The following is a 16,613-nucleotide window of genomic DNA, read 5'->3' as shown; positions in this document are numbered from 1 at the left end:
AACAAGGCACTTATGCCAAAGCAGATAGATACCAATATATATTTTGTCAGTGAGTAAGGGAGAAACAACTAATTTGAATCCTATGCATTATTGTCCTCAAAAGAGTTATTTCCTGGCTTATATAGGTTAGCGAACAACTTTTTGTATTCTGCTAAATACATATGAAATACAAAGACTGGGCTTTGGAGCAAAACCAAACATTAACTATAATATTAACTGTATTAACTATAATATTTGGTTTTGCTCCAAAGCCCATTGAACTGCAACAGTCTTTGTTCAGGTTCATCAGGTTGGTTATTTAGATCATGCTTTTGCTCCAAGGCAGGTAATTTTAATATCAGCTTGGAAGATTAAAAAATAATTATTCACTGACAGGGAGAATTTAACCCAGACATACTCTCCTGCTAATTGACTACCAATAGACATAGAATCAGTGGCCAGTAGTTCATCTGTGAGTCACATACCTAAGTAAAATGTTGAAATTCATTTGAATTTTGGACAACTAATGGTAATAATAATGATAACACTTATTGACTACTTACTGGGTTTTAGACCTGGTACTAAGTGTTTCACATGTATTAGCTAATTCACTTCTCACATTTTGTGTTTTTCAACTGGGAACAGTTTCCAATTGAACAATTTGAGGCTTAGAGTAATTGTGCTCAAGGTCACATTTGTGGCAGATCCAGGATAGGCACTCCAACTCAGGCATTTGGGTTGAAATGTATTTTACAAACTACCATACTATCCTGTTTTCTTGATATAATCAATTTTAGTGTCTTTCTTTTCAGATGAGGAAACTGAGACCCAAATGATTGAATTGACTGAGATTAACAACTTGTTTCTTAAATTGAATGGAGTTTATCAGCACTAGAAACCAAGACTCCTGACTCTAAGTACAGTGTACTTTTCATTACAGTAGCTTCTCAGACAACAAACTGTTGGTCCACACTAACCAGTTATTTTCAGAATATTTAAGTGTATAAAAGGACCCCTTAATGATTACTCAGTACCAACACAATTTTAAAACAATATTGAAAAAGCAGAGCAGAATGACAGATACCATTTTCCCAAGAATTTAGGATTAAGTTAAATGGAATGAGGTTCCTTTTATCTACTGACCTATACTATATTTAACTTAATTTCTATTTCCTTTTCTGATACTCTTCTAAAAGAGGTGGTAGAACCATTGTATTAAACAAAACATACTGATTTTTATTTTCAAGTATGTTACTTGAAATTAAGAGAAAAGTGTTATTCCTAGATATTATTTACTTCTATTATGCTATGCAAAATTCAAATTCTCTAATTTTTCTTCTTAAAATTGGTCTTTAGGTGATATTATGGTAAAGAACTTTCTGCTAAAATAATTTTTATGACCCAGTCTTTCATTTGATGTTGACTTCTATGATGTCTAAATAAGTGTTTGATGGACTGGTCAAGGGAAGAATATTTATATTTATGGTTTGTTAAAACATTTCATCTCCATGGAAAAAACAGATATGTATCGAGTATCTAAGACCATGCAGATTTCCTTCTTTGTCCGTTCATCATTTTGTAAATGTGTTGTGCTTATATACTTAGGATGAAATTTCCATTAGTTACTAATACTTCCTTTATCAGAATTGATAAAAATCAGAGAGGGAAAAGATATTAATCATGCTAAAGCTACAAAGGAATTTATTATTTGATGTTTCTTTCAAATGATTTTGAAAGTGTGTGCATTAAATACATCCTAAGACCACGTTAAAAATCAAGCACCGTAGTTCATTTTTAATTGGATTAAGTCATTGCTCTAGGTGGCCTCATAAATTAAAGATAACTATTTCTAAGGTCAATGCCCACGCCTTTGGAATGTTTGTGCTTGTATATTTTTTTATTATTGTGATTGTATTCTTGTGTTTGCTCTTACAGCTTTTAGTGTGTGCCAACAATACATACCTGTTTACTTTGGTAGACAAATAATGTTCTCACAGTTTGAATGTGTAAGTCCTGAAAACATAGCTTTGTGGGGGGAGATTGTTTTCTGTTTTGTTATGCTGGGTCCTCATTGCCTAAATTAATACCTGGTACATAAAAATTGCTCCATAAAAATTTATCAAATGAATTCTACTTTATGAAATCCTGAAGTCTTTCGGGGTATCTGGTCTTAAAGTGATTTCAATGACTGAAGAGATGGATAAAAGTCAGATGTTAGTACAGGTTCCTGTCATTTTTAAAAAAATATCATTTAACACACTAAATTTACCTATGTAAATAAAATAATTTCTGAATGGTATTTAAGCATGCTTATCTAATGTTTAAAGGATGCAAATAGTTTAGAATAGAGACTTTAAAATGATTTGTCCTTGATTATTTTTGATTATGTACCACAAAGAAAGCCAGATGCTGTGTTAATTACTTACCATGATATTATCTTAATTTTTAGGACAATATTTTGAGGAATATCTTCCTAGTCTTATTAAATATGTGAAGTTAAGTGATTTGTTCAGGATAACACAGCAAGTAGCAGATTCAGGACTGTCTCCAGGCCTTTACTCTGTACTGCCTCATGTATACAAGAAGTTAAGCCCACAAGTATTATGGATCAAATATAGTGAATTAAGTCTCTAAGGACCAACTTTAGATTCTTTTTAGTCTAGCTGTATTTTTTAACTAGAGATACATAGATTCTTTGGAATTGTGATTAGAAGCAGATAATAGATTAGATAATATTTTTCTCACACACTTAAGAATTGAAGGATTTTGAGTAGGGTAATGATAGATTCTCATTAGTTTAGCAGGATTAATCTGGCTGACAAATAGACTTTAAGGCAGAGACGGGGGAAGAAAGGAGGATATTGCAATAATCTAGGCAAGAGATGGTGACTGCTTAGACCAGACAATAAATCTTGGTCTTTATTGTTGAGCACTCATTTTTTTTGTTTTGTTTTTTAAAGATTTATTTATTTTAGAGGGAGAGAGTATGAGCCAGGGGAGGGGCAGAGGGAGAGAAAGAAAGAAGCAGTCTCCCCGCTGAGCATGGAGCCTGACTCAGTTGCACAACCCTGAGATCATGACTTGAGCTGAAATCAAGAGTTGGACACTCAACTGAGTCACCCAGGCACCCCTTGTGGGCACTTTTGCCAGTGCTTCCTGGAAGTAGTTATAACTGGTTGAATTTGGAATGGATTTTGAAAGTAGAGTCAATGGTATTTCCTGAATGGTTAGAGAGAGAGTAAGAGAAGGAGGGAGGACAGAAGAACAGACTAAGATGATTCCAAGGTTTTGGCATAAACAACTGGAAAAATTATGTTGCCAATTCTGAGATAGAATCAAAACTTTGGTTTGGACCATTAAGTTTTAGACTTTCAAGTGGAGTACATTAGTGAAAACTATTAGACTGTCAAGTAAAGATGGATATATACAAAGTCTGATGTACTGAGCTTGGAGATATAAATGTAGGGATCATCAGTATAAAAATGACAGTTATTAAGACATTGGATTAGATAAGAACACCAGGGAAGGTTGAGTATAGAGAACAGACTACAGTCGATGGAGCTCTGAGATACTCCAAAAATTATTTAGGATAAGGAGATGGAACAGCCAAGGAGCATGAGGAAGAGGAGCCAACAAAGTAGAAAAATCAAGAGTGGCATCCTAGATGCAAAAATCTTGCAACAAAGTATTAAATTAAATTCAACCATACATTAAAAGGATTAGTTACTACAGTCAAGTGGGATTTTTCCCAGGGATGCAAGGGCAGTTCAATACTCATAAATTAATCACTGTGAAACACACTTACAATAGAAAGAATGAAAACCACATGATTATCTCAGTTGATGTAGACAAGCATTTGACAAACATGTGTTCATGATAAAAACTCTCAACGAAATGAGTTTAGAGGGGATATGACTCAATAAAGGCCATATGTGGAAAATCCACAGCTGACATCATACTCAATGGTGAAAAACTGAAATCACAAGAAAGAGATGTCCCCTCTCAACACTTTTATTCAACATAGTACTGAAATCCTAGTCACGGCAGTCAGACAAGAAATAAAAGGCAGTCAAATTGGTAAGGAAAAAGTAAAACTATCACTATTTGCAGATAACATGATACTATATACGAAATATCATAAAGACTTTGCCAGAAACCTACTAGAACTGATAAACAAAGTCAGTACAGTTGCAGCATACAAAATCAATATACAGAACTCTGCTGAATTTCTATACACTAAAAATAAACTAGTAGGAAAAGAAATTAGGAAACAATCCCATTTACAATTGCACCAAAGAGAATAAAATACCTGGGAATAAATTTAACCAAGGAGGCAGAAGACCTACACTGCCAAAACTATAAAACACTGATATAAGAAATTAAAGATGACACAAACAAATGGGAAAATATACTATGTTCATGGATTGGAAGAATTAATATTAAAATGTCCGTACTACCCAAAGCAATCTACAGATTTAATGCAATTCATATCAAAATGCCAATAGTACTTTTCACAGGAATAGAAAAATAATGCTAACATTCATGTGGAACCACAAAAATCCCTTTATAGTCAAAGCAAAGTTGATAAATAAGAGCAAAGCTGGATCATAATCCCAGATTTCAAGATGTACTATAAAGCTGTAGTAATCAAAACAGTATGGTACTGGCACAAAAATAGACACATAGATCAATGGAAACAGAATAGAGAGTCCAGAAATAAGCCTATAACTATATGGTCAATTATGACAAAGAGGCAAGAATATTCAATGAGAAAAAGTCTCTTCAACAAATGGTATTGGGAAAACTGGACAGCTACATGCAAAAAATGAAACTGGACCACTTTCTTATACTATACACAAAAATATAGGCAAAATGGATTAAGGCTTAAATGTGAGATATGATACCATAAAAATCCTAGAGGATAGCAAAAGCAGTAATTTCTCTGACATTGGCAGTAGCAACATTTTTCTAGATATGTCTCCTGGGGCAAGGGAAACAAAATCAAGAATAAACTATTGAGACTTCATCAAAATAAAAAGCTTCTGCAAGCAAAAGGACTAATCAACAAAACTAAAACACAACCTACTGAGTGGGAGAAGATATTTGCATATGATATATCCAGCAAAGGGTGAGTATCCAAAAACAATTTTTTTTCTTGTATATAAGGAAAAATATATAAGGAACTTATACATCTCAGCACCCCAAAAAACAAATAATCCACTTAAAAAGAAGACACTAACAGACATTTCTTCAAAGAACACATCCAGATGGCCAACAGACACAAGAAAAGACGCTCAAAATCACTCATCACCACGGAAATGCAAATAAACACTCCAATGAAATATCACCCCACACCTGTCAGAAAGCTAAAATCAACAACACAGGAAACAAGTATTGATAAGGATGTGGAGAAAAAGGAACTCTCTTGTACTGTTGGTGGGAATGCAAACTGGTACAGCCACTGCAGAAAAGAGTATGGATATTTTTCAAAAAAGGAAAAACAGAATTACCATATGATCCAGTAATTCTTCTACTGAGTATTTACCCGAAGAATACGAAAACATTTAATTCGAAAAGATATATGCACCCCTGGGTTTACTGCATCATTATTTATAAAAGCCAAATTATGGAAGCAGCCCATGTGTCCATCAAAAGATGAAATGATAAAGAAGAGGTGGTATATATACATAATGGATTATCACTCATTTATAAAGTTAATGAAATCTTGCCATTTGCAACAACACGGTTGGACATAGATAGTATAGGGCTAGGTGAAATAAAGCCATTAGAGAAAGACAAATACCCTATCATTTCGCTGGTATGGAATTTAAGAAACAAAACAAAGGAACAAAGGGAAAAAGAGACAAACCAAAAGACAGACTATTAACTATAGAGCACAGACCAGTGGTTACCAGAGGGAAAATGGGTGGGGGTATGGGTGAAATTGGTGAAGTGGATTAAGAATACCCTTACCATCATGAGAATGAAAAAAAGGTTAAGATGGTTAATTTTACATTACATGGTTTTTGCCACAATACATATTTGTTTGAAAAAAGAAAAAAAAAGTGGATGTGGTGTCTGTACACAGACACAGGCAGTGGAATATTACTCAGCCATAAAAAATAATGAGGGTTTTTTTTTTTTTTTTTTTCCAACCATGTGCAGCTATATGGATGGACCTGTAGGGTATTACGCTAATTGTAATGAGTCAGGGAAGATAAATACGTTGATTTCACATATGTGGAATCAAAAAACAAAAACAGTCTCCTAAATACAGAGAACTGGTGGCTGCCAGATTGAGGTCAGGAGGGAGATGGATGAAATAGATAAGGGAATTAAGGGGTACGAACTCTCAGGTATAAAATAATAGAGATGAAAAGCACAGCATGAGCAGTATAGTCAATAATATTGTATTAATGTTTTATGGTGACAGATGGTGACTACACTTACTTGGTGAACTTTGAGTAATGTACAGAAATTGTCAAATTGGTGTTGTATACCTGAAGCTAATAGAACTTTGTGTGTTTCGATTATACTCCAATTTTTGTGGGGGAAAAAAAGTGGCAGCCCAGAAGTCAGTAAAATATTACAAAAACAAGAGAGTGATCACTTGTAGCAGATTCTTCAGATAATGTAAGACTGAAATATGAACATAGTATTTGAAACATGAAACGCTATTGATGACATTCACCATAGAAGATTTTTATATAAACACAAATGTTTTGAAACCACTCATCTATACAATATCTTATGTTCGTGCTTCTCTAAATTTATTATTCTTACATAGGCAAACTGCCTTGCAGTAGTTCTATAAATCTGAGCATATTATCCAGTATTGTCATATTCAAATATTTTAGTCAGTTATATAAATAGTAATTTTATTTACTTTAACAGTCAACAGTTAATTACGTGATTGCCAGATAAAGTTTTTACAAAATGTTTCCCTTAATTTTGTTTTAATAAGTTACTGTATGCCAGGAAAGACATGGACCTTGCAAGTCATCAGACCCAGGATTCAGTCCAGATTCCACCAATTACTAGTTGTGCGATCTTAAGCAAGTTAATTTCTCTAAATCTCGGTTTTCTCATTTGGAAGATAACAAGATAATAACTATTTTATGTGGTTGTTAATAAGAGACAATGGGACAGCATACAAAACATCCGGTTAGGTGTCCAGCAAATAGTATAGTGAATAAGCGCTCAGGATCTGAAATCAAACAGACCAACTTCAAGTCCAAGAATTGACAGGCACTAGATGAGCAAGTTTCTTCACCTCTTTTAAGCCTCAGTTACCTGATCTATAAAATGGCTGTAGTAAAAATACCGTTCTTGCAGGTTCATTAGAATTAAATGAGGTACTGTGTGTAAAAGTTTTAACTGTCCTCCACAAAATAAGTGCTTGACAAATGGTAGCTATCATTATTAGTACTCAGTAGGCTTGTATTTATTATCCTTGCTGTTACATTTAGAATAGTAAAGACTTTGTTTCTTAGTTTTGAGGGTCTTAGTTTCTAATTAGACTTGAAGGGATGCCAAACATAGCTTGTGGTGTTTGTATTTGCTTTGCTGTTTTGTGTTTTGTTTTTGTTTTTTTCTAATTTCACTGCTGTCATTTCATTAGTAATGTTAAAATCCTTAAATGATCAGCTGGCAGCTAAGGTATGATTTTCAAAGCTATGCTTATGTTCATATAAGTATATTTAAATGGATAGAGTCAAAAGAAAACAGCTGCCCTATGACTTACTGATATTAGAGATGGAAACAAAGACCGTTTAGGTCAAAGTAGAAAAAACAGCCTTTAATGAAAATACCAAGACACAATTTATGACAAAACACAGAAGACTTTATATACTTCACGAAGATCACAGAAATCACCTAATTCAGGTCCTGATTTTTTAGAGGCGAAGGGATATTGAGTTTCTGAAAAATTTGGTGACATGTCCAAGATCAAGGCCAAGAAGGAATAATTTTCTGATTCCTAGTTACTCTTCATAAGAGCATAGTTTAGGTATGCTTTCATCTGTATTTATTGTCAAAAATAAAAACAAAAGATTTTGAGAGGACCAAGTGATAAGTATGCTTTAAATGTGATGTAAAATTGAGGACATTGATTTATATTATAGATGTTATTTTTTTCTCCAAACTTTTTTTTGATAATCAGAAAACCTAGAAGAGGATTTGTATTTAAAGCAACTGCATAGCAGTTAATTTTTATAAGACCTTAACAGCAGAAATAATGGGAGTCAGTTTTTTAAGCAGTAGAATATCCTAGATGGAGATTTGTGTCGTATTTTCTGTAATTAATTGGCATCAACTATTAATAGTTCTTACTAGGTATGGAAAACTGTACATTTCTCAGTGTGGTAAAACAGTTTTAATGTTTTTTTTAAGGCCAATTGCTCTAATGGAATGAATTTATAAAGCTATCTTCTTATTTTAAAACTCTGATAATGTGGAAAAGAGCAATTTAATATTTGGTCATTTGTTTCCTTAAACATAAACTTAGTTGCTCTAATTTGTATCTTACATCTTATAGTAACTGTGGAATAATCATTACATTGTATGCTTGTGTTTGTGGTGAACCTTTTAACGAGTTATATTAAATTTTCTTTTGATATTGCTTTCTTTTTTTTTTTTATTATTATTAATGATTTTTTATTATATTATGTTAGTCACCATACAGTACATCCCCGGTTTTAGATGTAAGGCTCGATGATTCATTAGTTGTGTATAACACCCAGTGCACCATGCAATATGTGCCCTCCTTACTACCCATCACCGGTCTATCCCATTCCCCCACCCCCCTCCCCTCTGTAGCCCTCAGTTTGTTTCTCATAGTCCATAGTCTCTCGTGTTTCATTCCCCCTTCTGATCACCCCCCCTTTCTTTACTGACAACATGGCAGAATTGATATTGCTTTCTACAAATTACAGTAATATCAACCAACATATTCATTTGTTATTTCTAGTTAATTATGTTAGGCAAAAGAATTATAAATAGGAGTTCAGATTTTTCTATTATTTCCCTTCATGGTATAAAATTTAAAATACCAAAAAAAAAGAAAAAAAAGAAAAAAACTTACAAAAAGATCTGCTTTTCTCTAGATTGTGATTTTTGCTTCTTTGTCTTGTTTTGTAGAGCTACATTCACGGAAGCAGCCAAGCTCAATTCGTGGCAGAGTCACACATTATTCTGGTACTAAGTATCCTTTAAAATACTAATGGATTGAAAAGGACGAAAGTTGCATGCTATCAGACTGACTTTTTTTATGACAATTATTAAGATTTTAAAAAGACATTAAATTTTAAACTTTACTATGTTACTTTCTAGTTCCTATGCTAATTATTTCTATTTAATTTTGTTTTTATTCTGAGTCATTAACAGACTATATAATTTTCTCTTTTTTTTTTTACTGACTGTTGAATTGCAAAGTATAGTTTTTGCTCTGCATTGTTTATCTTTGGCTTAAATCTTTCTGTGGAGTTTTGTGTGGTTTTACCCTATAGGATCCTAACAGGGAGAAAAAAGTGTCCTAAAATATAAAAAGCAGAATTTTAAAATACTATCTATCTTACTACTGGTTCCCTTAAACATTATGGTAAGTCAGAAGAGGGAGATTTAAGATGGTTAACATGTCTTTTTGGAACATAAATGTTATGAATCAGATAAGGGAGTACAGTATGGTTTGATGGTAGAAGGGTAAAGACAGGATAGAATAGGAAAGAGGTAAGATTAAAGTGTCTAATTAAAACCAAACTCTGAATACTCTCAGAATGAAATAAGGTTACTCTTTGAGTAAACAACTGTATCTTGGGGGAGCACTAATGTTTGTGTGTCTTGAGAAATATTTGAAGGTTAAATTTATAATGTTGAACATATTGAGTCATCATCAGGATTTAAAGTGTGCCTATAGAATTGTTTATAAAATTTGATTACTTTCCTGGTTACTAAAATTCATATTCAGCTGAAGTAATCTAGACCAGATTTTCAGTATTTTATACAGTCAGAGCTATTTAAACCTTTAAGGAATCTTAGAACTCATGTAGGTCCAAATCTCATTTTATAGGTAGGAAAACTTAAAACCCACAAATTTAATTGACTTGCTTTAAGTTGAAGGAAGAACTAGAATTCACTTTTCTTTTTCATGGTCTATTAAGTTTTATATACGTTATACGTCTGTGATACAGGATTTCATGAATAAATGTCAATCATGCCATCTTGAAGTTTTTAATTTTAATCTGGAAGGAAACAACTATCTTTAATATCATTAAAGTTTTTTGTATTTCTCTACCTTTAACAGTGCATTTTTAATTCACTGTATGTATTTCTACCTTCAGCTTTTTAAGTAATCTATTTTATTTGCATAATATGTTCTGGACAGTGCGTCAGGTGTTGGTATAGACTGAGTCTTCTATTGATTGTAGTGGTGGAGGAAAGGGGCAGGGGTGCTTAAAGCACTTCCAATTCTCAAGAAGCTTACAAACCTCTTCATTTATAAAATCAGAATTAGCAAAGTAACCACATGGCATTTCCGTGTGAAGTAAATGAGATAGCACACAAAAAAACATCAAGTACTCACTACAGGCTGTTTTGGGTTTTTTCCCCCCTTTTCTTTTTCCATCAGTTCTGCATTTGTATTTCTTCCACCCTTTACACGTACTTGTGTGCATATGTGCAGTTGTGCATATCTTCAGCCCATTTCTTGCTTGCATGTATTTAATTACCTGTGTGCTTTCTTAAGAAGCTACTAGTACGAGTATGTTTTTGCTGCAGTTTGTTTCATAGATTAAAATTGGAAATATCAGTATTTGAATTAGCATTTTCAAGCTTAGTGATCTTGATCAGTAAGTGCTACGTGTCTCTTTTCTAACTTTAATATGGTAAGAGATTCATATTTTATGCACATCAGAGGCTCCGTGGTGACAAAATGACATATTTCCAAATCTATGTATTGGAACATCTCCTTCCCCTTATTGGAAAATAAAGGAAGACCATCTTTACTCTTTACTTATCTCTCCATTATATAAATGTACTTATGAAGCAAAATACATTTGTGTTGAAGCACACTGGTAGGAAAAAAAAACTATTACAGGTAATATTTCAACTTCTATTTATATACTGTAGGCTTTTATTTTCTTTTCTATCCTATTTCAGTCCATGATACGGCATTTTAGCCGTGTACGTTATTCAAAGCAGCTAGTCTATGAAACGCATCAGGAGTACCTAGCAAAAAGCTATGTTGAGACCATCATTGTATGGCAGGAATTCTCCAGGGGTTCATTTCATGGCTCATTGACATCAAGCTGAGATTTACGATGCAAATACGAAGTCTTCCATGTAGATTTTTAACAGTAATACAGAGCAGATTTAAAAGTACTTATTCTCTTTATGCTACCAATAGGTTACTAACTGTTGCTTTATTCTCCTGGTTTGTTTGTTGTACAGATTACTGTGAAAGAGAAAATGTCTTTTAAAATGGTGGACTCATTAAAATTATTGGTGAAAGTTAAAAAGTAACCAAAGTAATAATTTCTGATTTTACTTTCACTTGGCAGAGTCTACTGATCTTTTTAAAACTTCCATGTATTTTTTTTTGTAATTTGCATGTGTATTTTTTCATTTATACAAAAAAACAAAACAAAACAAAAACACATGTAAATTCCAGATGGTCACTTTTTCTTTATCTGAAGAGAATATGCCTGCTTTTTGCTTTTCTCCTTCTGATTTAGTAAGCCAAATCATTAGATGCAATTGCTGTAAGCAAAATTTTGTTGGAAAAAACTTAAGAACAGATGGAGTCATTTGATGTCATAGGTTATAGATTCATATTTACTAAAAATAAGATTTTTCTCCCTGTTAGTAGTGTTTTATTCTCTCAGTACCTTGTTTAGGAAAAAAAAGAAACAGTCCTAAGTAGTTCATGAGAGAAAGCTATATGAAAAAGAAGAAATATCACAACATTTTAATATGGAATATGTAAAGAAAGAATAACTTATGTAATCCTTTTATTTTTTCCAGTAAAAATTCATTGCTACTTATTTTTCATTCAGTTATGTTTCAGTACCTGATGCAAACATAAGATATTTGCTGTTTACAATAAGGTAGACTGATAGAAAAATAATTGTAATTTAGTGTGATAAATGTTATAATGAATGCTTGGAAGTGCAAAAGAAGGAGCAACTCACTGCCTAGAGAACTTGCACTGACTTTCATCTGGTTTTGATACAGTGGAAAAAGGAGTTTCCCAGACAGAAAATGAATGAGAATATTCTAGAAGGTCTGGCAGATACAAAAACATAAAATGAGAGAGAATATTCACAAATGCTGAAGAGAAGATTGATGAACATTTACTTTAGATGGATAATGAAAATCTTCCCATACTTTGCTAAGAAATTTGAGCCTTATCTGAATTCACCAAGATGTGGTCTATATGCGCTGGTAGAAACAGGATACCTGAGTTCTAGGACTGGCTTTACTGTTTTAAAACTCTGATCTATCCCTTCGTTCTCCACATCTGTCAAGTTCTAGGGCCTCAAGATGATGACATGAGATAAACATCTTTTGGAAGTAAAAGTGCTTATATAAAAGACAAAGGGTATATTAGCAATAATTTTAAAGTATTTATACACACACACTTACAAAGATCACATTTGCTTTTCCTATGAGAAATATATTTGTTTTCCATTTATTATTAATGAATATTATTTTACTTTGCATATGTTTCTAATCTGTGATAGCAAATGTTTTAGTATGTTATATCCAAGGAAAAACATACTACATAAAAAAAGTAATGATGGATGCAAATTGAAGATAATTTTAGATTTAGATCTCTGTAAGTCTTGCATAATATGCTAACATTTTTTTTTGACATCTGTTCTCATTTATCTTTAAATTGACAATCCTCTTTCTCTTCAGAGGAGCAACAGTAAACTTAACATCACGTACAAATGAGAATGGATCATAATATAGTGCAAATGTATTTGTTAGTAGTTCAGCAGGATGCTTAGTGCCTCTGAGTGCTGTATATAATTTATACAAATAGCAGCTTCTGTTTTATGTGGGATTATGTCAATATTTTGACTTTTTAAGCGGTAAAAGGTTATTGACAGATTGAGCAGAGAAACTCAGGTGTGCACAGTAGTAAGTATATATTGCTATGACATTACTCAATACAAATGTGAAAGTAATACATGAAGTAGACTGGGTGTGTGTGTGTGTGTGTGTGTGTGTGTGTAAGCATAGGCATTAGCAAATTCAGAACAATAGAAAAAGTCTCAGAAACGTATTCATCCACTATATAGTTCCATCTCTTATTCTAATGTTGGGACTTTTTCAATAAGACACAGCCATAATGGCTACACTCACAATTTAATGGCAGAAAATCAGCTGTTATTCCAGAGTTAAACATAGAAACTCAAATCTGTGCTGAGTCATTCAACCCTCTACTCAGCAAAGGAAGCCCTACTCATCAAGTCTGACAGATGATCATCTAGCTTTTACCTCTTTCTTAATACTTTACCTAAAACTTATGTTACAGATGTGATTTTTTTCCCCAAGTCTTATTAGGCCCTTTTTTAACCAAAACTTTTTTTCATTGATATATTGGAACTCAAGTTAGATAAGTTAAATAATAATTCTCAACACTCAAAGGCCTGAATTTAAAAAGGTATCTTTAAATAAAAGAGAGGGAAAGTTGGCTAGTTCAAAGCCATTTTAGTTTAATTCATACATCTTAATTACAACTATCAAGTTTAAAGTAGGTTCACAGCTTATTTTTTGGTAAAGCCTAGAAAACTCAGGTTTGCAGGAAATATTCTGAAGATCAGATCACACTTGTTTCTTGACCCTACTGCTTTTGAATAGAGTATTTTACCTTGGGGTTATACACAACCATATAACTAGTCATTCCTTTGCTTTAAAAGTCTTTGGGGTTGTATGCATTGTATTTACTAAGTTCTCGCATTTATTTTCAAGTAAATAAAACTAACTTCCTCTTAGATATAACAGTTTATAGTGCCTTTGGCGCTGCCTTGGATCCTCTGTAACCGTAGTTGACAAACTAGGACCAATGAGTGCCAAATCCAGTCTACTATTCAGGTAAATAAACTTCTGCTGGAACATAGACACACCTATTCATTTCTGTGTTGTCTGTGATTACTTTGCACTCCAACAGCAGAGTTGAGTAGTAGCCGTACATCATACAGCTTGCACAGACTAAAGTATTTATAGTTGAACCTTGAAAAGCGTGTTAGGAGTGCTGACCCCTCCACACACACAGTTAGAAATCCACATAATACTTTTTACTCCTCAAAAATTTATTAATAGCCTACTGTTACGTGGAAGTCTTACTGATAACATAATCAGTACATATTTTGTAATGTTATATGTATTATATACTTACTACAAATTGTATGTATTATATACTTCTTAAGAATAAAGCTAAAGCAAAGCAAATATTAAAATCATAAAGAGAAAGTACATTTATAATACTATACTACAGTAACAAAAAAAAATTGCATACGAGTGGACCCGAGCAGTTCAAACCCGTGTTTTTCAAGGTCAACTGTACTTTCTAGGCCTTTACAGAAAAACTTTGCGAACTACTGCTCTGTAGGATGTGGTAAAGAAAGCAAAACCCCACAACCTTATTACCTCAAGATAGTTGCTGTTAACTTTATTATCTTTCCTTGCATTTCCAGCTATTTTGTTCCTTTACTCCTCTCATCATTTTACTATAACCCTGTGATATCATCCTACCTCATTTCTTTTATGGTTTTTTGATTGGCAACTGTCACTAGTTTTGTGGCTTTGTATAAATTATTCAGACCTCTCTGCTTCATTTTCCTTATTTGGAAACTGAGGAAGAGGATATCTGTGTCAAAGAAATTGAATGGCAATGGATGAGATGATGAACAAAAATTTCCTGCCTTTTTGGGGGCGAACATTGTAGTGGCAGGAGAAAGGCAGTAAATTAAAAAAAAAAAAAGTGAAATGTTTTTCAAAAGCAGTGTTACAGAGAAAAAACAAGAAAACAGTTTTTTCCTAGAGGAGGCTTTTCTGATAAGATGTCATTTGAGCAGAAACTAAAAGGGAAATGAGGTATGTGGATATTTGGGACAAGAGCATTAAGCAGGGGAATATCAAGTACAAAGATGCGAAGGCAGAGAGACTGCGGTCTTGTTGGAAGAATAACTAGCAGGACAAGAATAAGAGCAAACAAGGGCAGACAGGTATACGCTGGGGATCAGGGTGCAAATCATGTATGGCCTAGAGGCCATTTTGAATGACATGAAAAGCTTACATTACCTGACTTAAAAATACTAAGAGGATATTTTTAAGATTTAAGGGTACGAATTTCATAAGCGAGAAACAACCACAAAATTCATAGGGAAAGATAAATAATTTGCCACATTAAAATGACAACTCTGCATAACAAAGCAACTTAAAAAAAAGAATGAGCCTCAGCATCATGACAATATGAGTTGTTCCTTTTGTCTTTTTGATTTACAAGTACTTGGACATCCGTAACCAAACAAAAGTACCTCTGCTCAATACACCAGGACACCCCTCTGTACCTCCTGTGGTGGGTGAATAAAATCTCAGAGAGGGCTGGATCCAAAAGGAGTTTGTGAGCCTGCCCCATACCCACTTGCTGCCATCAGAAAAGGTAATGTGGAGAGTGAAAAACTGGTACACCCACCAGAGAGGAAATATTTTGGGGATCCAACCAGCCTGATGGGAGAAACTGGCAAACAGGGCAGAGAAAAAAAGAGTAAAACACACCAAGTTGCCTTTCTGTCCCAGGGCAACACTGCCACCTGCTAGGCTTGGAGGGTGGCGAGCTACGGCAGCAACATCTCCTGCAGAAGAGGTGGAAAAGGAAAGTGGAGAGGGACAGATGGCCTGGGAGTACAGGCTGCAGGGACTAGCAACACCCAGCTCTCTGAGGGGGGACCTCATGACTCAGGGGAGGAAGAGTAAAGAGTAAAGACAAGAACATCAGAGGGCCTTAAAAGTGTTTCCTGCATTAGGCTCCAAGATTTCAGCAGGTCAGCCTGTGAACCTCTGGGATTTCTGCACTGGAGGATCCTCTTACCGGCCCAAGGGTACTCCCAAAGCACCAGGTGCTAAGCCCATACCTACTCAGAATCTGCCACCAGGTTTTTTTGGTGTTTTTTTTTTTTTTAAATAAAAAGCAAAACAAACAAACACCAGTTCTTTTTAAGCCCTGCCCCTAAGGGTAGCAGTGAAAGCCAGCGCCAGTAAGAAAGCCCAAAAACTTGTGCTGTAGCACCACCTTCTGGAAAACAAGATAAAGGTTTCTAATTGCCAGCCTGTTGAACTGTAACAAAGAAAACAAGAAAGGCCTGTGCTACTTCAAATGGGACAGCAGAGGCATATTTCATGAGACACTGTGAAAAATCACAGTAATATGATATCACAAAAAGGGTAATTCTCCAGCAACTGAACTTCAACGCATGGAATATTGTAATCTAACTGATAATTCAAAATTTCTTCATAAGAATGAAGAAATTTAATTAGCTTCAAGAAAACTCCGGCAATTCAGCGAACTCAGGAATAAAATTAATGAACAGAAGGAGTTCTTTATACAGAGATTTAAATTTTTAAAAAAG

General features: G+C 33.8%; 1 protein-coding gene across 4 annotated transcripts in view; it reads left to right on the top strand.

The window, feature by feature from the left end:
- The window catches only part of TUSC3 (tumor suppressor candidate 3), a 221,527-nt gene that overhangs the window by 182,687 nt on the left and 22,227 nt on the right, over positions 1 to 16,613 (top strand). For all 4 annotated transcript variants that reach the window (XM_040643325.1, XM_040643322.1, XM_040643323.1 and 1 more), the window contains exon 7: positions 9,118 to 9,181. In XM_040643325.1, coding sequence (XP_040499259.1) covers positions 9,118 to 9,181 — 64 coding nt within the window. The remainder of the gene's footprint in view (positions 1 to 9,117; positions 9,182 to 16,613) is intronic.

Source organism: Ursus maritimus, unplaced genomic scaffold, assembly GCF_017311325.1.
Source record: "Ursus maritimus isolate PB19 unplaced genomic scaffold, ASM1731132v1 scaffold_28, whole genome shotgun sequence".
In the NCBI taxonomy this organism is placed as follows: domain Eukaryota; kingdom Metazoa; phylum Chordata; class Mammalia; order Carnivora; family Ursidae; genus Ursus; species Ursus maritimus.
The sequence above is the reverse complement of the archived record's forward strand: the minus strand, read 5'-3'. Positions and strand labels throughout refer to the sequence as shown.